This window comes from Dipodomys merriami, unplaced genomic scaffold (assembly GCF_024711535.1).
Source record: "Dipodomys merriami isolate MVZ:Mamm:240054 unplaced genomic scaffold, mDipMer1.0.p SCAF_22, whole genome shotgun sequence".
NCBI lineage: Eukaryota > Metazoa > Chordata > Mammalia > Rodentia > Heteromyidae > Dipodomys > Dipodomys merriami.
Window position 1 is genome coordinate 8,392,873 of NW_027203604.1, and position 20,780 is coordinate 8,413,652.

The window sequence follows — 20,780 nt, forward strand, 5'->3', positions numbered from 1 at the left end:
CCAAGGATCATTTCTTTTGTTGCTATTTGTCCTTCGTTTAACTGATACTTAGTAGACTTCATGAAGTATGCATTTAATGTTTATTTGCAATTGACTATTTTCACTATTTTTATTTTTTGGTTCATGTCTGAGTCCAGCCCAATCAAAAGCAAGAGACCATCAGAAAAAGAAAAAAGATGGAGAAATGTGGCTTAAGTGGCTCTGAGTTCAAACCCTAGTTCCTGGGAGCTGGGGAGGAGAAATCAGTTCTAGTAGACTGGGTGTAGTGGTTCATGCAGGAGGATCAGGGTTGTGGCTAGCTTGTCCAAAGTTAGTGAAACCTCAAAAGTCAGACATGATGTTACACACATATAATTCCAGAGATGTAAGAGATACAGCTAGGAAGATCACCAGCCCAGGTTGGCACTGGACAAAGATGATCTTGAAACCCCATCCAAAAAGGAAAGGAGGTTTGGGTGACTGGTAAGAGCATGGCTAGCAAGAATGAGGTCCTGAGTTCAGATCCACAACTGCCCCCCCCCCCCCAAAAAAAAATGTTAAAGCTTTGGCCATATACACTCTTCTCCCATTCTTTAATTTTTTTTTTGTTTGTTACTTAAGATGTTAATACAGGTGTTGTATCATTTCACAAGTCAGGTAATGATTACAATTTTTTTTTGTCTGTCCTGGGGCTTGCACTAGGATGAATGAGGGTTATAGGCGTGAGTCACCAGCACCTGACATACAGTTCTTTTTGGATAATGTTACCCTTTCACTTTACCCCAGTTTCCCCCTCCCATCTCTGTCACAAGTTACATAGTTAATCTTCCACACACTGTATGTTGAATACTATGACTGCATTTGTTTACCCTTCATCCTTCCACATCTGTGCCCCCTCAACTTGTCCCCCTTCATAGACAATCCAAAAACAACAAAACTTACATTTCCATTTGCTGGAATTTGATTTGATAAATGGTATTTTAAATGTTCAGAGTTACACCTTTGGGTTCCTCCCTTAAGTGTATCCTCTTTTAGTCTATTTGTGTGTAAATGCATAGAGCACTATGTAAGTTGTCATAACCAGTTTTGTTTTAGATCTAGTTTCCTCATATAAAGAAAATGTGTGCTGTTTGTCTTGCTGAACTTGGCCTACCTCATTTTATATAATTTGTTCTAGGTCCTTCCTGCAGAAGACATTCTTTCTAACGGACATATAGAATTCCACTGTGTTAGCCAGCCACTGGTGGCTCACACCTGTAATCCTAGCTACTCAGGAGGCTGAGATCTGGTTTGAAGCCACAGGGACAGGAAGGAAAGCTGTGAAACTCTTGTCTCTAATCAATGACCTCCAAAAATCCCAAGTAGAGCTGTGACTAAAGTGGTAGAGCAAGAAGTTAAGGACAACCCCCAGTCCCTGAGTTCAACCCCCAGGACAGAAATGTGCACACATGCATGTACACAAACACACACACACACACACACACACACACACACACACACACACACACACACACACACACACACACACACGTACATATACATAGTGATTATATTTTGACACTGCAAGATACTCTAGGCTTCTTGTGTATATTTCCTGTCCCAGTTTCAGAATTGGTCATTCCTCAGGAGTTCCTTTTCTTGGAGAATTATATTTGAAACCAAGACCTCATACTAGATATTTATATCACTATTAAGTTCTTTAGGTGTCAAAACTTTATAGACTCCCTAAGCTGATGAATAAGGAAATGACTGTCTATATAATGGGCATCTATACTTTTTTTCCCCATTAGTCATGGGCTTGAACTCAGGGCCTGCGCGCTATCCCTGAACTCTTTTTGCTCAAAGCTCTACAACTTTGAGCCACAGTACCACTTCCAGTTTTCTGGTGGTTAATTGAACATAAGAGTCTTATGGACTTTTGTGCCCAGGTGATTTTAAGCCGTGATCCTCAATCTCAGTCTCCTGAGTAGCTAGTATTACAGGTGTGAGCCACTGTCACCTGGCTATAAATATTTCTATATGTTCAGCTACAAAGGAACTTGTAAAAATGTCTTCAGCCCTAACTCAGTATAACATGCATCCTCTTATTTATTTGTAACTTTCCCTTGTAGCAGTGAGAACATTAGCTCTCATCATCAGCCCTCCCCAATATCTCCTAATTGGTTGATTCCAGTCTATAGGTTTAATGGTTTCATAATTGTCTAATTGTGTCCCTCTGAGGAATGTTTGTTGAATAAAGTTTGTCTTAAGTCTTACAGAATCTATTCCCCAAATTACTTGAATTATTACTTTTTCCTCCACCTCCTTTCTGAGGTTACCTTACACATTTAATACAATCATATTTTTTTGGTCACATTCTGCTTTCCATCCTGGGACTCCCTGGCCTACTAAATGGTTTGTTTGTTTCTGTGTTTGTTTTTAATTGAAAACCAGAGGTTCAGAACTTGTAGGATGTGTCTAACTTGAGGCTGCAATTTAGGGCAAAGCCAAGGAAGGCCAGCAGTCTTCTAATCCTAATCAATTTACATGGAGTTCCTTTCTTTCTATATATGAAGCATTGTAGACTGCTTATGGATTAGTTGAATTCTATAAATGTATAGAAGGATTTGACTGCTTATCTACCCTTCTCTACTATTATATACACTCCCAAGACGTACTTGCTTAGTTAGGGAACCTGTAATGAAGGGTAGGTCTAAAGGAAACTTCCACAAGGAGTAACATGGTGCTCCTAGCCATCCCTCCTTCATCTAGACGGTACATTACCATGAATTTGCTAAGTTAGCCAAAAGTGGCTTTTCCCAAAACTTACACAGCTGAAGACAAATCAATAGTTACTTTAACTGCAGATTGCACAGGGCTTTTTCCTGTTCTCCAGTTGCCCCTCTGTATACTGGCAGAGTAGCCCTGTAGAACTGGGCTGGACCTTGGGAACAACAACAACAACAAAAATAAAAACAAAAAACTTTGCCCCCATGCTGCACCAACTCCTGTCTCTTTACCTCTTTTTAAAAATAGCTTTCTTTCTTTTTTAGCTACAAGGCTTTGGCCGACCAAGTGTTTACCATGCTGCTATTGTCATCTTCCTTGAATTCTTTGCATGGGGCCTGTTGACAACTCCAATGTTGACTGTAAGTATTGCTAATCTAGGTTTATATGTCTGGGTATGTATGTGGGAGTAGCTCTTGATAATGATTTAAGACTACATGTTCAAGTGTGATGTTTCCACAGTTTGGTCTGTGAAACACCTAGAACAAAACACCTACCTGTTTAAGTATTCACAGGTAGCACTACACTCCCATGAAGTCAGTGTTAGGGATGCTGTTATATGAATGGACTGTATATATTTAGAAAAGCCTTTTAGATATCTTATAAGAAATATAAAACATTGTCAAAGGTTATATGTTCTTTCTTTGGATGTTAGTGGCCTTTAAGATTTCACTAAGTCAGAGATTGGTAAATATTTTGTAACAATGAAAGCAAATAATTGTAAGAATGTCTATATTTCTGATACCTTGTCTGTGACCATTTCTTCAAACTTTGTATTGAGAAAACTGAGTATCTAAAAACTTGGATATCTGATGTATGGTGTGGTTAGAGAAAAGCTAAGTACCAAAGAAAATACTAGAGGACTTAGGGCCTACTAATAATTTAACACTTAATTTTCTTTTTTTTAATAAGTTTTTTTATTGTGAAAATACTATACAGAGGGGTTACAGTTACATGAGCAAGGTAATAAGTACATTTCTTATCCAGCATTGTTGGCTCCTCCTTTGTTTTTCCCCTACCATCCCTTCCCTCTCACCTCCCAACACCCCACCTCGCAACACTTAATTTTCATAGAGACTTTGTTTTTGGTGTCAGTACTGGGCTTTAACTCGGGACCTGGTTACTGTCCCATTAGCTTTATAACTCAAGGCATTCTACCACTTGAGCCACAGCTGCACTTCTAGCTTTTTGGTGGTTAATTTAAAAGATGAGAGTTTCATGGATTTTTTTTTTTCCCTGTCCAGTCTAGCTTTCATCTCAGTCTTCAGGTCTCAGCCTCCTACATAGCTAATTATGGGTATGAGCCACTGGCTGGCCCAAAGTTTCTTTCTTTTTTTTTTTTTTTTTTTGCATCAGCCCTAGGGCTTGAACTCAGGGCCTGGACACTTTCCCTGAGCTGGTTTTGCTCAAGGCTAGCGCTCTACTACTTTAGCCTTAGTGCCATTTCCAGCCTTTTCTGTCTATGTGGTACTGAGGAATGAAACCTAGGGTTTCATGCATGTGCTAGGTAAGGACTACCTACCACTGAGCCACATTCTTGCCCCTCTTTTGTTTTTAAAGATGGATAATAAAAAATACCGCATTATATACATTTGCTGCATTTTTTTTTTTTTTTTGGTCTGGTCGTGGGGCCTGAACTCTGGGTCTGGGCGCTGTCCCTTAGCTCTTCAGCTCAAGGCTAGCACTCTGCCACTTGAGCCACAGCGCCACTTCCAGCTTTTTTCTTTTTGCTTATGTGGTGCTGAGGAATCGAACCCAGGGCCTCGAGCATGCAAGGCAAGCACTCTACCACTGAGCCACCTTCCCAGCCCCTTGCTGCATTTTGTTTATCTCTTCCTCCTAAGGAACACTTTATTTGCTTTTACCTTCCATGGCTTGTGAATAATGCTGCTGTGAACATGGGAGTATAAATATCTTTTCCATCCTTACATTGAAATCTTTTTGGAATGTGCCCAGAATTGAACTGGATTTCTGGATCATAGCATAATTCTATTTTCAATTTCTTGAACAGCTACTGAACTTTACTCCAAAGAGAACATACCATTTTAGATTTTTATCAACTGTAGACAAGGGTTCTACATTTTTCCTTTACTTGCCAACACTTGTTATTTCTGGGTGTTTGGCTGGCCTGGAACTTGGCCATGATCCTTGGGACTCCCAAGAGCTAGGATTATAAGCCTGTATGACCGTGTTTAACTTTGGGATGGGAGAGAGAGAGAGAGAGAGAGAGAGAGAGAGAGAGTGTACTTTGGGATGGGGTGTGTGGGTGTGTGTACTTTGGGATGGGGTGTGTGGGTGTGTGTTGCCAGTCCTGGGGCTTGAACTCAGAGTGTAGGTACTGTCCTTGAACTTGTTTTACTCAAGGCTAGCACTCTACTACTTGAGCCACAGCCCCACTTCTAGCTTTTTTCTGTTTATGTGGTACTGAGGAATCAAACCCAGGGCTTCATTCATGCAAGGCAAACACTCTACCACTAAGCCACATGCCCAGCCCTAACTTTGTTTTTGATAGTTTATTTTCTAGAACAAATAAGGTGGATCAGACCACTCATTTCAATAACTTTAAAAAAAGTTAGATTACCACACATTTGTAATATGAGGGGGTATTATAGCTGTATTTCCATATGATACACTGTGGCCAAATTCTCCTAATAATTGGACTTTTGTTTTTTGTTTTGTCGGTTGTAGGGCTTGAATGCTGGGCCTGGGCACTTTCCCTGCGCTCTTTAGCTCAAAGCTAGTGCTCTACTACTTGAGCCATAGCACCTCTTCCAATTTTCTGAGTGGTTTATCGGAGATAAGAGTCTCACAGAAGCCAGGCGCTGGTGGCTCACGCCTGTAATCCTGGCTACTCAGGAGGCTGAGATCTGAGGATCACGGTTCAAAGCCAGCCCGGGCAGGAAAGACTGTGAGACTCCTATCTCCAATAATCACCAGAAAACCGGAAGTGGCGCTGTAGCTCAAGTGGTAGAGCGCTTGCCTTGAGCTGAAGAGCTGAAGGACAGCGCCCAGGCCCAGAGTTCAAGCCCCATGACCGACAAAAAAAAAAAAAAAAGAGTCTCACAGAGTTTCCTGCCCGGGCTGGCTTTGAACCATGATCCTCAGATCTTAGTCTCTTGTGTAGCTAGGATTACAGGCATGAGCCACCAGCACCCAGCTGTTTTTTGTTTTTAGCATTGTTGGTTCTTGTCCTCTTACTATCTCTCCCACTCCCCCTCAGTTTTACATTACAAAATGAAGTGTTTCAAATACAGTTGTCCCTCTCTATATCACAGTTTACTTATTGCAGTTTCATTGTATCACATGTTTTTTAAAAGAAAATCATAAACGGTAATCCCTTACCTGTTGATTCCTTACCTGTCGCAGGAGCTATGTTCCAGAGACCCCTGCAATAAGTGAAAATCCACAAAGTAGCGATAAGTGAACCATAATACAGAGAGAGACGACTAACGCTGCTACTTCACAGATTTTTACCTATTGCAGGGGTCTCAAATCTAACTTCTATGGTAGGTAAAGGATCACTGTAGTATCTTTCTGGTGGGATGTGTTCTAGTGGTTCCTTATTTGTTTTAAATAGTAAATTAATTTTAATGCCCCCCCCCAAACACTGATGTACCTTCCTTCTAACTTCCCAAAGTAGGTAAGTTGTAATGTTTTCTGTGCCCCATGGTAGACACTGGAATGCATTTTGCAGCAACCTGAAGTGCTGTGACAGTGTTTTTGTGGTTTCTAAGCAATTATGTGCGTGCATAAATTTGGTTAAGGTGAAGGTCTAGGGCTGGGAATGTAACTTAGTGATAGAGTGCTTGCCTAGCATGCATGAAGCCTTGGGTTCAGTTCCTCAGTACCACATAAACAGAAAAGGCCAGAAGTGGTGCTGTGGTTCAAGTGGTAGAGTGCTAGCCTTGAGCAGAAGAAACTCAGGGAGCCGGGCGCTGGTGGCTCACGCCTGTAATCCTAGCTACTCAGGAGGCTGAGATCTGAGGATCACGGTTCAAAGCCAGCCCGGGCAGGAGAGACCGTGAGACTCCTATCTCCAATAAAACCACCAGAAAACCGGAAGTGGCGCTGTAGCTCAAGTGGTAGAGTGCTCGCCTTGAGCTGAAGAGCTAAGGGACAACGCTCAGGCCCAGAGTTCAAGCCCCACGACCGACAAAAAAAAAAAAAAGAAGAAACTCAGGGACAGGTCCAGGATCTTGAGTTCAAGCCCAAGGACTGGCCAAAAAAAAACAAGTATGAGGACCGAGTTGCTAGCATCATTTTGTAAAATGATTAAGAAGTGGCTGAGTTGGTAGATGTGCTCATTCTCTTTTCCTGGGCCTCTTTGGAGTTACTAAATTAAGCTTACTGTCCTTCACTTTTTAACCCTTCTTTATACTTCTCACCAGAGTGCTAAACTGATTCAATTTTTTACTCATCCTCCATTTTGAAGAAAACACGTTTTCCTAATATCTGCTATTTTCTTGTCTAATTTTTTTCCCTGTTGTCTTTTTATAGTTGGACAGAAAAGTGATAATGTTTGGCCCCTTGTCAAAGAAGGAACATGATTAGGGCTATTTCTTCAGAGCTGTAGGTCATTTTTCTTCTTTTCATGTTGGAGTTTGCTCTTGCTCAGTTTCTTGTACTTGACATCTTATGTGACAGATAATACATGTGTGCTGTTGGTTTTCCTTTACTATAAAACAGTGGACATCGTTTTCTTGCTTCCATTAAGGTGAAATAAAAACACAGCACAAATAGACCACTGTTGATTCTTTGGAAATCCAAAGCATCAAGTATCTATTAATATTTTGTTTAGTCTGACTAGCCCTCATTCTGGCAATAATTAGGATCTATTTGGAACAGTGCAAAGCAGCTTACCATGTACATTTTTCTCCATGAGATTTCTTGCCTTTATTATACGGCCTTGGCCTAGCTTAACATTTTAGTTTGTTCATTAAACACTATTGGAAAGGTCTCTAATGCACAAAAGCAAGTTTATAAAATTTGCCTCACACTGTAGCCTTCTAGTAGTAGTTTTGTGGTGATAGTGTAGTAGTAGTAGTAATAGTAGTAGTAGAGAAAAAGGAGTTTCTGCTTTAAAATGACCTTTTTTTCTGCCTGGCGCTGGTGATTGTCACCTACAATCCCAGCTACTCGGGAAGTTGAGAGCTGAGGATCCAAGTTTGAAGCCAGAACAGACAGAAAAGTCCATGAGACTTTTATCTCCAATAAACAAGCAAAAGGTGGGAGTGGATATGTGGCTTAAATGGTAGAGTGTCAGCCTTGATGATTGACCAAAAATCCAAGTGAAAGTGAGAAGTCATGAGTTCAAGCCACAGTCTCAGCACAAAAATATAAAAGAAAATTAAGTTAAAATTTAAAAATTACCTCCTTCCTTATTTTAAGTCCCCGGCTGACATTATACTCTCTAGTCAAACAAGATATACTTAATGTGCTTATGAATAAAGAATTTCAAACTGTAGAAGGCGGCATTGATCTTACCAACTTATTTGTTGAATTGAAACCCTGCTGTACAATTACTTAAAAATAATAGGATTTCAGCCAGGCTGTCCTGGTGGCTCACATCTGTAATCCTAGCTACTCGGGAGGCTGAGATCTGAGGATCACAGTTCGAAGCCAGCCTAGGCAGGAAAGTCCATGAGACTCTTATCTCCAATAAACCACTCACAAAACCTGAAGTGGTGCTTTGGCTCAAGTGGTAGAGCACTAGCTTTGAGCTGAAGAGTCAAGGGACAGCACCCAGGCCCAAAGTTCAAGTCCCATGACCCACAAATAAAAAAAAAATAATAATAGGATTTCATTTCTTAAGACTTAGAGATTTTCTTTTGAAATCGTAGTAGATTGAGAAATTCAGCATTTCCCACAAGTCCTTATCAGGTGATGATATGAAAAATTCCAACACCCTGCTGCCACATTCAGTTCTTTCATCTCTTCCTCCCAATTGATTCTCAAGATAATGTGCTCATTCATTCCTTCATTCAGTGAACATACTTTGTCTTGTCTGCTCCTTGGTTGTTTTATTGGCCAGCCATCCTGTCTCCTTCACTTAATCATTGTTTCTTTTCAGTAGTTAGAGTGCCTGCCATGGGATAGGACAATACTAGACATTATTCAGATACTTTGTAGACTAATTTGCCTCATATGGAAAGGAAGTAAATGGCCTATGTATAGTCACATGATATTTTGTTTTATGGAATCACAAGACTCATTGATTTTGGTAGTTTTCTTGTTGCTATTGCCCAGAATTTGCTGGTTTATGTACATGATAATTATTAAAATTAGATGTCTACCTTCACTAAGTATCTGTAATATGTCAATACTATTTGTTAAATTTGCTTTCTCCTGTATAGCTGGCTGTTATGCAGTAAGGAACATTTACCAAAACAGATTCAGTGATCTTTGCTTGGCATTACTTTTGTTTCATTGTTACTGTATGTTGTAGTCTGTCATGAATACTTGTGTATCAGACAAACAAGTTCCTTAAGATCTAATCAACAATAAAATTATATGAACTGGAAATATAAGTTATTGGTGGATCATCTTGTCCTAAAATTTGTCATATAAAACATTTTGGTAGCCAGGTGCCAGTGGCTCACACCTGTAATCCTAGCTCTGAGAAGGCTCAGATCTGAGGATCATGGTTCAAAGCCAGCCCAGGCAGGAACGTCCTGTCAGTCCATGAGACTCTTATCTCGACTTCCAAAAAACTGGAAGTGGGGATGGTAGGGGAAAAAAAAAAAAAAAAAACTGGAAGTGGCTCAAGTGGTAGAACATTAACCTTGAGCTGAAGAGCTGAGGGACAGCGCCCAGGCCCAGCGTTCAAGCTCCTTGACCAACAACAAAAAAAACAAAATGAAAAACATTTTGGTGTGCATTTTCTATAGTCTTTTCAGCAGTTTTAGTATATAATTATCCTGCCTTCTGGCACTCATTCTATCTGATGGGAAGACAGCTATTAAAAATAGTCTCACTTCAGAAAACAAGGCTTATGCGCTGGGAATGTGGCTCAGTGGTAGAGTGCTTGCCTTGAATGCATGAAGCCCTGGGTTCAATTCCTCAGTACCATATAAGCAGAAAAAGCCAGAAGTGGGGCTGCAGCTCAAGTGGTAGAGTGCTAGCCTTGAGCTGAAGAGCTGAGGGATAGCACTCAGGCCCAGAGTTTAGGCTTCACGACCAACCCAAAAATAAATAAAATACTATAGAGAAACTATAAATGCCAAGTAAAAATTATAAGCTGGATACTGGTGGGTCATACCTGTAATCCTAGCTACTCAGTAGGCTGAGATCGAGAATCATAGCCCAGAGAAGTCCATGACCCTATTATCTTCAATTAACCACCAAAAAACTAAGTGGAGCTGTGGCTCAAGTGGTACAGTGCCAGTTTTAAGCCCCAGTACCACCATGTTTCCTTTCTTTCTTCCTTCCTTCTTCCCTTCCTCCCTCCTTTCCTTCCTCTTTCTTTTTGTCTTTCAAGAAAACAAAACAGTTATTAATTACAGGCTTGTGATTCATGCTTACTGTAAAGTGGAAGTTAAAATTGTCTAAAACTTTAAGCTTAGTAATTCTGAATACTGAAATATACACCTAAGACCACATAAACAGAAAAAGCTGGAAGTGGCGCTGTGGCTCAAGTGGTAGAGTGCTACTTGAGTAAAAAGAAGCTCAGGGACAGTGCTCAGGCCCTGAGTTTAAGCCCCAGGACAGGCAAAAAAAGAAGAAAAAGAAAACAAGGCTTGGGGCTGAGAAGGTGGCTCAGTGGTAGAGCACTTGCCTTGCATTCATGAGGTCCTGGGTTCGATTCCTCAGCACCACATAAGCAGAAAAAAAAAAAAAGCCAGAAGTGGTGCTATGACTCAAGTGGTAGCGTGCTAGCCTTGAGCTTAAGAGCTGAGGACAGCACCCAGGCCCAGAGTTCAGGCCCCACAACCGGACCCCAAAAAAACAAACAAAAAATAAATAAAAAAGAAAACAAGGCTTATGAGCTGGATGTTGGTGGCTCTTGCCTAGCTACTGAGGAGGCTGAGATCTCTGAGGATCAAGGTTCGAAGCCAGTCCAGGGCAGGAAAATCCATGAAACTCCTATCTCCAATTAACTAGAAAATAAGCTGGAAACAGATGCTTTGGAGCAAAGAAGCCCAGTGAAAACTTAAGGTCCTGAGTTCAAACCCTAAGAGTGGAGCATATAATATGTACATACACAAACACACAGGGGAGGAGGTAGATAGGAGGGGAGGGGAGGGAGAAAAAAATAAGGCTTGTGATTGTTGTCTTGTGGCCAAATACAAAAGTCAGCAGCTTTGAGAGCAAGATACCAGAAAATTAATTTTGTGACCTTTTAATACTGCATTCATTTATGGTTGTTTCCCCTAATCCTCTTAAGTTCAACAAGTTCTTCCTGGGATCTGGAAACTTACTTTTTCAAAGGCCTCTTTCACCTCAAACATTACTTTTCTTCAAGTCTATGAGTTTCTGTTGTCAGATGCCCCTCTACTTTGGGTAATCTAGAAGTGCCTACAGTTACATTATTCTTGGTTTTCCAGCAATGTTATACAAACTTTCCTTCTGTGAAAGTGGAAGAACACAGCTTTGTATGTGTGTTTGTATTTACATATGTGCAGATATTTAACTTCTTTGTACTCATAAACAGTTCTAGCACTCCACCATGTGAGTCACAGTGCCACTTCCACTTCAGTCTTTTTCTGTTTATGTGGTACTGAGGAATGCGCACCCAGGGCTTCATGCATGCTAGGCAAGCATTCTACCACTAAGCCACCTTCCCAGCCCCTTTCAAAACTTTTTTGTGGGTTGGGAAGGTGGCTTAGTGGTAGAGTGCTTGCCTTGCATGCATGAGGCCCTGGGTTCAATTCCTCAGTACCACATAAGCAGAAAAAGTCAGAAGTGGTGCTGCAGCTCGAATGGTAGAGCCACTAGCCTTGAGCTGAAGAGCTGAGGGACAGCACCCAGGCCCAGAGTTCAGGCCCCACGACGGACCAAAAAAAAAAAAGAGGCAACTTTTTTTTAAGTGATAGACAAATACTCTTACATTTTACAGGCTCACACCTGTAATCCCAACTACTCAGGAGGCTAAGATCTGATCTAAGGAGCATGGTTTGAAGCCAGCCCAGGCAGAAAAGTCCTCATGAGACTGTTATTTCCTGCTACTTGAGCCATACCTTCAGCTATTTTCTGCTTTATTTGTGATATTGGGGTTTGAACTCAGTGCCAAGGTGCTCTCCCTTAGCTTTTTTCACTCAAGGGTAGCATTCTACCACTTGAGCCACACCTCCACTTGTGGCTTTTTGTTGGCTAATTGGAGATGAGTCTCAAAGATTTTCCTGTCTGGGCTGGCATTCAACCATGATCCTTACTTAGATCTCAGCCCGTTGAGTAGATAGGATTATAGGTTGAGTAGATAGGATTATAGGTTGAGTAGATAGGATTATAGGCGTGAGCCTCCCGACACCCTTTCTGTAACTTCCTTTTTTTAAAAAAGAATAAATTACTCATTCTGTGGTACTCTGCTGGTAGCAGTACAAAATGAGTCACTACATGTAACTTACTGTCTGTAGTAATTCTCTTTTCAGCTGCATCTAATCAGCTGTTGAACACAGAAGTCCTAAGTTAATGTATTTCTTTTTCAGTTCTAAAATTTCTTTATTTTGGGGCTTGAACTCTGCCTGCATTGTCCCTGAGCTGCTTTTGCTCAAGGCTAGCACTCTACCATGTGAGCCATAGCACCACTTCCAGCTTTTTTTGTTTATGTGGTACTGAGGAATGGAACCCAGGGCTTCATGCAGGCTAGGCAAACACTCTACCACTAAGCCACATTCTCAGCCCTCTTTTTCTCTTTTAAATCTTCTAAATCTGTGTACTTTAAATTTTTTTTTCTTGAGGTACTTGGGTCAAACCTAAGGTTAGTTGCATGGTTAGGCAAGTATTCTACTAAGCTACATCTCTAGCACTTAACATCTGCTTTATAGTCTTCCACATTTTTCAAAGTGTTTGTTTGTTTGTTTGTTTTGGGTCCGGTCGTTGGGCCTGAACTCTGGGGCCTGGGCGCTGTCCCTCAGTTCTTCAGCTCAAGGCTCTACCACTTGAGCCACAGCGCCACTTCCGGCTTTTTTCTTTTTGCTTATGTGGTGCTGAGGAATCCAGGGCCTCATGCATACGTATAAGGCAAGCCCTCGACCACTGAGCTACCTTCCCAGCCCCTCAAAGTGTTTGTTGAGTAATATTTTCTCCCCCGTTTTGGTGGGAGGAGGGAGTCTGGGTGTTTTTTGTTTGTTCTTTTTGTTTGGTTCATTTAGTTGGTTAGTTTGACTATTTGTTTCTTAGTGTCATTTTTTTCCCTTTTGTAAATAGTAATCTTTGACTAAGTGCAGGTAATTATTTTTTAAATAAACATATGGTCAAGTTGAGGCCTAACTCTAGGCATTTTGAGGTGCTGCCAGTCCAGCACTCTCAAGCTTTTAAGCTTTTCCTGGACTATGTAGGGGAGAGATGAACCTGAGTTTGTATCACTGCCTGGACTATGTGGGAGAGATGAGGGTGGGCTTGAACCTGAGCTTGTATCACCTTTATCACCGCCTGAGTATCTACATTGTGTTGAGGTTGAAGGGAAGGGACTAAGTAATAAAATATTACACTCTTGCCTCACTATCATATTATCTTCTTATGCCTTAGCATTTCTTTTAATCATTTATAATTTTTGTTACAGAGCTTATCTCATATGGCCTGCCATGAATAGAGGAAGAAATGTTTTCTGTAATTTGCATTTGAATATGTCCTGATACTTGTTTCTCTTTGTAGGTTCTACATGAAACATTTCCTCAACACACATTCCTTATGAATGGTCTCATTCAAGGTGTAAAGGTAAGAACAATTTTTGTGGTATTCATAAGGAACCAAAACCAAGAATCCTTAGTAATTTAACTGAGGCTTAGAGAACAATAATCACTTGTTTTGGAAATTTAAATGTAAATTTTAGTTTACATTTAATGAAGGCTCTTCTCATTTTCTGGAAGTTGGTCGTCAAAAGTTCTAATATTGAGCCTCCCTTTGGCTCCTAGGCCATGGATAAATGTTTTATTTCATAGGAGCAGAAAGCTGTTCTCTTCAGCTTGCCGCTCCTCCATTGAGTTCTCCTCTTGAATTGTCTCCCTTCCTCCCCCACTATACTTCACTTTACCTGTATTGCAGCCCTGCTCATTTTGTACTGGGTAAAATAGTAGCCATGGTCAGTGGGGCGATTGGAGTCTCTTCCTTTTTTTTTTTTTTTTTCTTAGTTATGTGACTTGGAAATCTTCTGTGAGTTAATTGTCTCTTTAAAAAATCCCGTTCCGTTTACTTGTCATCCCGAACACTGCCATTCACTAGACCCTATGACAAGGTCTGAGGGTAAGATAAGTCTCATGGACTTACCTTTTCAGACTGGCTTTGAACCACAAGCCTCAAATCTCAGCCTCCTGGGCCAGGCACTGGTGGCTCACCCTGTAATCCTAGCTACTCAGAAGGCTGAGATCTGAGGATCATGGTTCAAAGCCAGCCCAGGCAGAAAAGCCTTTGAGACTCATCTCCTATAAACCTCTCAGAAAACCGGAAGTGGCTCAAGTGGTAGAGCGCTTGCTTTGAGCTGAAGAACTGAGAGACAGTGCCCAGACCCAGAGTTCAAGCCCCACGACAGACAAAAAACAAAAACAAAAAACTTCTTCTCTATGATATTAATCCAATAGAATAGACAAATAAGAATTCATAATAAAATTGTTGAAATTATATGTACAGGGTGAGGGGAGTTTGTTACCCTTCTCCCCCACAACATATATCTCCACTGTATAATGAATCTGCTTCAGTAGCTAAGAGACTAGATAAAAGAGATACTTATTGCTTCCAGTTAGGAAGAATGACTAATAGCTTACTGGCTCCAAGTGTGGGAGGGAAACTGGCAGGGGCTTGTACAAAGGCCCATTGGCATGAAGGATATGGTATGTGTAAACTGCAAGTATTGTATACAGCCAAAGCACAGTTTGTGTACCTGGGGAAGAAATTTTTTTTTCCGTCCTGGGGCTTGAACTCTGAGCTTGGGCGCTGTCACTGTGCTCTTCAGCTCAAGGTGAGCACTCTTACCGCTTGAGCCACAGCACCACTTCCCGTTTTCTAGTAGTGTATTGGAGATAAGAGTCTCAAGGACTTTCCTGCTCGGGCTGGCTTTGAACTGAGATCCTCAGATCTCAGCTTCCTGAGTAGTTAGGATTACAGGCGTGAGCCACCGGTGCCCGGCTGGGGAAGATTTTGATGAGTGCTAGTTGTATACTATTACAGGCATTTATTAACATATCATTATAAGAATTCAAATACACTAAAGGAGAGAATAATAAATGGCATGTACTATAAGCTGTTTCATTATTCATCTTCATTTTTGTTCCCTGCCCTGTCTCAGCTATTGCTTTCCCCATACCTTTATCTGTAGTAAAGATTTGAATGTAGCCCACAGTGACTGATAAGTAACATGGAAGCCTTTTCCTTCTGTATCGTGTTAATCTTTCTCACTCTAACCACCCAGTCTCAGTCAACTCTGTTGTTAAAGCTGTGTTGGGATAGCCTTTACTTTCACAATCTACTACTTTTCTTGGGCTTGTCATATATACACATTTAACCCTCTTTTTTTTTTTTTTTGGTGGATCATGGGACTTGAACTCTGGGCCTGGGCTCTGTCCCTTAGCTCTTCAGCTCAAGGGGAGCACTCTACCACTTGAGCCACAGTGCCACTTCTGGTTTTCTAGTTGTTAATTGGAGTCTCAAGGACTTTCCTGCTTGGGCTTGCTTTGAACTATGATCCTCAGATCTCAAACTCCAGAGTAGCTAGTTTACAGGTGGGAGCCACTAGCTCTCAGCTTAACCCTCTTTTTTCTCCATGTAAGACCCTTGGAGATGTATAGTGTTTTTATTTGGGTGGCCTCATTGCAACAGTTAATACTGAAAGTGACACAGGGTGTTTGTGTGTGTGTGTCTACCTACCTACCTACTTCTTAAAGTGACACAGGGGTGTGTGTGTGTGTGTGTGTGTGTGTGTGTGTGTGTGTGTGTGTGTGTGTGTGTGTGTGTGTGTGTGTGTGTGTGTGTGTGTGTGTGTGTGTGTGTGTGTGTGTGTGTGTGTGTATCTACCTACCTACCTACTTCTTCCCTAGTATTTCCTGGAAAACAAGCTGTTCACGTATAGTGTGTTTATTTGGGTGGCCTCATTGCAACAATTAATACTGAAAGTGACACAGGGTGTGTGTGTGTGTGTGTGTGTGTGTGTGTACCTACCTACCTCTTTCCTGGAAAACAAGCTGAAAGTGACACGTGTGTGTGTGTGTGTGTGTGTGTATGACACAGGTGTGTATCTACCTACCTACTTCTTTCCTAGTATTTCCTGGAAAACAAGCTGTTCCAGCTATTTTACTCCTCTTCTCCCCCCCTCACCCCCTCTTGATTAAACTTTATTACTGACAAGTACTACATCACTTGAGTCACATTCTTAATCCTTTTGCATTTAGTTTGTTTTTCAGAGAGGGCCTCACTTTTGCAGGGGCCAGCCTTACACAAAGATATGAATAGCTGGGATTACAGGTATATGTCACTATTCCAAGACCCCAATCCTTCCCTTTCAAATTTTCTTTTTTTGTTGTTGGTTGTGGTGCCTGAACTCTGGGCCTGGGCACTGTCCCTCACTCAAGGCTAGCGCTCTACCACTTGAGCCATACCGCCACTTCCAACTTTTTTTGCTTATGTGGTGCTGAGCAATTGAACCCAGGGCCTCATGCATGCAAGGCACGCACTCTACCACTAAGCCACCTTCCCAGCCCCCCTTTAAAATTTTTTATACTTTCTCCCTGTTGTTAGGTTTTTTTTTTTTAATATCAGTTTCTGTTTAATGTTTCACATTACTACTTGAGGACCAGTAAAATGAATTGAAGCTAATATGTGAGAAAATAAGAGTTATGGGAAATTGGATCACATTCTAAATCTAATTCCATTTCTTCTCCAGGGTCTGCTCTCTTTTCTGAGTGCCCCACTCATAGGCGCTCTCTCTGATGTGTGGGGAAGGAAGCCCTTTCTCCTTGTCACAGTCTTCTTCACCTGCTTCCCTATCCCACTGATGCGAATCAGCCCATGGTGAGTGGCTTAGCCTTTCACTGTTAGTTCAGTTTTGTTTTTGTTGTTGTTGTAATTGTACTGGTCCTGGAGCTTGAACTAAGGGCCAGAGTACCTGTCCTGAGTTTAGGCTTAAGGCTAGCACTCTATCTACCACTTAAACCATGGCTCCACTTCTTGTCTTTTGGTGGTTAATTGGAGATAAGAGTCTCACAACTTTCTTGCCCAGGCTGGCTTTGAACCAAGATCCTCAGATCTCGTCCGCCTGAGTAGCAAGAATTATAGGTGTCAGCCACCAATGCCCCACCAGTCCAGTCTGTTTTGAGTCATATACGAGTCATATAATGTAGGTTGATCAACCCAACCAAAAATCTGTAATGTCCCAAATCCCCAATCTTCTGGATGCTAACATGAAACCGTAAGAGGGATGTTTCAGTATTCACAAAATTTGTTTTATGCAAATTTTGTTTTTAATGTTGTATAAAATTACCTCTAGGCTACTTGTATAAATTGTATGTAAGACATGAATGAATTTTCTCTGTAGATTTTTTTCTAACCCCTGCCCCCAAGGTAGCTCGTATATGCAAATATTCCAAACCATGGTCCCAACCATGTCAGAAAGTAATGTCTGTACTTACTATATCCACAGAGCACTTCATTAGCATCTCAAAGCTTTTGCATCTGTGTTATTTCATTCCTTCGGTAGTACTAATAGGTATTTTGAGTAACTGCCATCATGCGTACTTTATAAAGGGGACAAAAACACATTGGATTATTAGATCTGAATAAATTATTTAAGTGACAAAGGAAAAGATGTTTCTCAAGGCCTGCTGTTGGTGCTGTGACATAAGTGTACTATCCTGCAGGTCAGTCCTGAATGTGTACTAACAACCTCATCCTCACCACTGTGGCTCAGTTACCTTTTTAGATCTTTTTCTTTCTTTTTCTTTTTTGCCAGTCTTGGGGCTTGAACACAGGGTCTGAATGCTGTTCCTGAACCTTTTCTGCTCAAGGCTAGTATTCTACCACTTGAGCCACAGCACCACTTCAGGCCTTTTCTGTTTTATGTGGTACTGAGGAATTGAACCCAGGGCTTCATGCATACTAGGCAGCACTCTACCACTAAGCCACATTTCCAGCCCATACATCTTTTTGTCAGTTCATTGCTTTGGAGCACAGAAATGAGCATAGACTTCTGTGTATACTATAGTAGAATTCAACTGCTTCTGAACCATAATGAGAATTTCCTCCTTCAGTGTGGTAAATCCAGTGAGAGTATTTCACCTGTAATCAATCCACTTAATTACCATACAGAGTTTTGAATTTATATATGAGCCTTAGTTGTTTTTCTGGAGGCCGGAAGATAATATTTTGGCCAGAATTCTTATTGTTAATATGTTTTTCCGTTGTGAATATACATGCATGAAAATGGAACAGTAAGGCTTATGGAGATAGTTTTGGGAAAAGGGGATGAGAGTGAATGAGTGTAGGTCTGATCAAGGCACATTGTTTACGTATATGGACAATTGATGTGCATTAAAAATGGTGAAAGCTGGGTGCTGGTAGCTCATGCCTTTAATCCTAACTACTGAAGAAGCCGCAATCAGAAAATCACAGTTGAAAGCCAACCCCTAGGCAGTAAAATCTGAGAGACTCTTATCTCCAGTTAATCACAAAATGAGCAAGAAGTGGCTGGTGCTGTGGCTCAAGTGTTGGAATGCTACCCTTGAGCAAAGTTGCTCAGGGACAGCACTTTTTGGACTGGTCCAAAAAAGTTTTTTGGTCCGGTCGTGGGGCCTGAACTCTGGGCTTGGGCGCTGTCCCTCAGCTCTTCAGCTCAAGGCTAGTGCTCTACCACTTGAGCCACAGCGCCACTTCTGGCTTTTTTCTTATTGCTTATGTGGTGCTGAGGAATCGAACCCAGGGCCTCATGCATGCAAGGCAAGCGCTCTACCACTGAGCCACCTTCCCAGCCCCCCAAAAAAGTTTTAAAAAAGATAGCAGACTCAGTGGTAGCATAGTTTTATATAGTAATCACATGTTAGAGGACATAAAAACTAGGGTTTAAAATTGCTAAGCAGATGCCTTACCATTTGAGTCTTGCTCCTAGCTGTTTCATAAAATACTTTTGGTATCTGTGTCCAAAAAACACACTGATTTTCTGATGAGTTGGGATCATAAAATACTTTTGGTATCTGTGTCCAAAAAACACACTGATTTTCTGATGAGTTGGGGATTTTTTATTTATTTCTTTATTTTTTGGTCCATTGTGGGGCTTGAACTCTAGGCCTGGGCGCACTGCCCTGAGCTCTTTAGCTCAAGGCTAGTAGTGCTCTACCCCTTTGAACCACAGGGCCACTTCCAATTTTCTGGAGGTTAATTGGAGATAAGAGTCTCAGGGGGGCTGGGAAGGTAGCTCAGTGGTAGAGTGCTTGCCTTGAATGCCTGAGGCCCTGGGTTCGATTCCTCAGCACCACATAAAGAAAAAAAACAGAAGTGGCACTGTGGCTCAAGTGGTAGAGCGTTGGCCTTGAGCTGAAGACCTGAGGGACAGCACCCAGGCCCAGAGTTCAGGCCCCACGACCAGACCCCCCCCCCCCAAAAAAAAAAAAAAGAAGTCTCAGGGACTTTCCTTCCTGGACTGGCTTTGAACCATAATCCTCAGATCTCAGCCTCCACTAGGATTACAGGTATGAGCCACCAACACTCAGCAAGTTAGGGGCTTTTTAATGTCTTTTAGCTAGCTACCTTAAACTTGCTTTCTTTAGGTGTTACACACTTGTTAAGTTTTATTCCTATAAATTTTATTCTTTTCTGTTCTAATGCAAAATTGACTCTCATAATTGCTTGATTTCCTAGTTTTATTAATGTCATCAGTAAACTTACCTTTTTCTTTCCAGTTTCCATACTGCTCTCTGCTCTTGCTAATTATATTAACTAATGAATGACAATAAGTAAAAGTGACAATCATTTTATGCATATAACAAGAATGTTGTAATGTTTCATCATTGGATCTCAGACTAGCTTTTTTTTTGTTGGAAAATACTAATTCTTATTTTATTGAGAGGTTCTTTTTTAAAATAAAACTTAGATATCAAGGGGCTGGGAAGGTAGCTCACTTGTAGAGAGCTTGTCTAGCATGCATGAAGCCCTGGGTTTGATTCCTGAGCACCACATAAGTAGAAAAAGCCAAAGTGGTTCTGTGACTCAAGTGGTTATAGCGCTAGCCTTGAGCTGAAGAGCTGAGGGACAGTGCCCAGACCCAGAATTCAGCCCCCCCACAACCGAAAAAAAAATAGATATCAAGCTTTAAGATATTTTTAGCATTAATGAAGATAATTGGTTTTTCTCATGAATTGTTAATGTGATTATTAGTATAATGTTTTGAATATTATATAGAATTGATGTGGGTCAAGTGGTAGAGCATAAGCACAAAGCCCTGAGTTTAAATTCTAGTACTACCCCCAAAGAAATCGGGTATTCTAGAATAAACCCCACTTTTGGTTCTGAAATGTTCTCTGTGCTAATATTTTAAGTTTCTACACATATGTGATAGAAATTTATGGTCTTCATTGCATTAATTTTATTTTTTTGCCAGTCTTGGGGCTTGAACTCAGGACCTAGGCACTGTCTCTGAGCTTCTTTTGCTCAAGGCTAGCACTCTACCACTTAAACCACAGTGTCACTTCCAGTTTTTTCCTGTGTATGTGGTACTAAAGAATAGAACCCAGGGCTTCATGGATGCTAGGCAAGCACTCTGCCACCAAGCCACATTCCCAGCCCCCATTACATTAAATTTTTGTACCCACTCTGCTTTCATGTAGGATTTTTTTTTAAATAGTAATTTGTATGTTTTTTCTTAGCTAAAGCTAATTTGAATTTTTTATTGTTAGCCACTT

At 41.1% G+C, this 20,780-nt stretch overlaps 1 protein-coding gene across 1 annotated transcript in view; it reads left to right on the forward strand.

Annotated features, from left to right (window-relative positions):
* The window catches only part of Mfsd14b (major facilitator superfamily domain containing 14B), a 50,898-nt gene that overhangs the window by 14,201 nt on the left and 15,917 nt on the right, over nucleotides 1–20,780 (forward strand). The window contains exons 2-4 of the mRNA XM_070033260.1: nucleotides 3,012–3,107; nucleotides 13,558–13,620; nucleotides 16,775–16,902. Of these exons, the coding sequence (XP_069889361.1) occupies nucleotides 3,012–3,107; nucleotides 13,558–13,620; nucleotides 16,775–16,902 (287 nt within the window). The remainder of the gene's footprint in view (nucleotides 1–3,011; nucleotides 3,108–13,557; nucleotides 13,621–16,774; nucleotides 16,903–20,780) is intronic.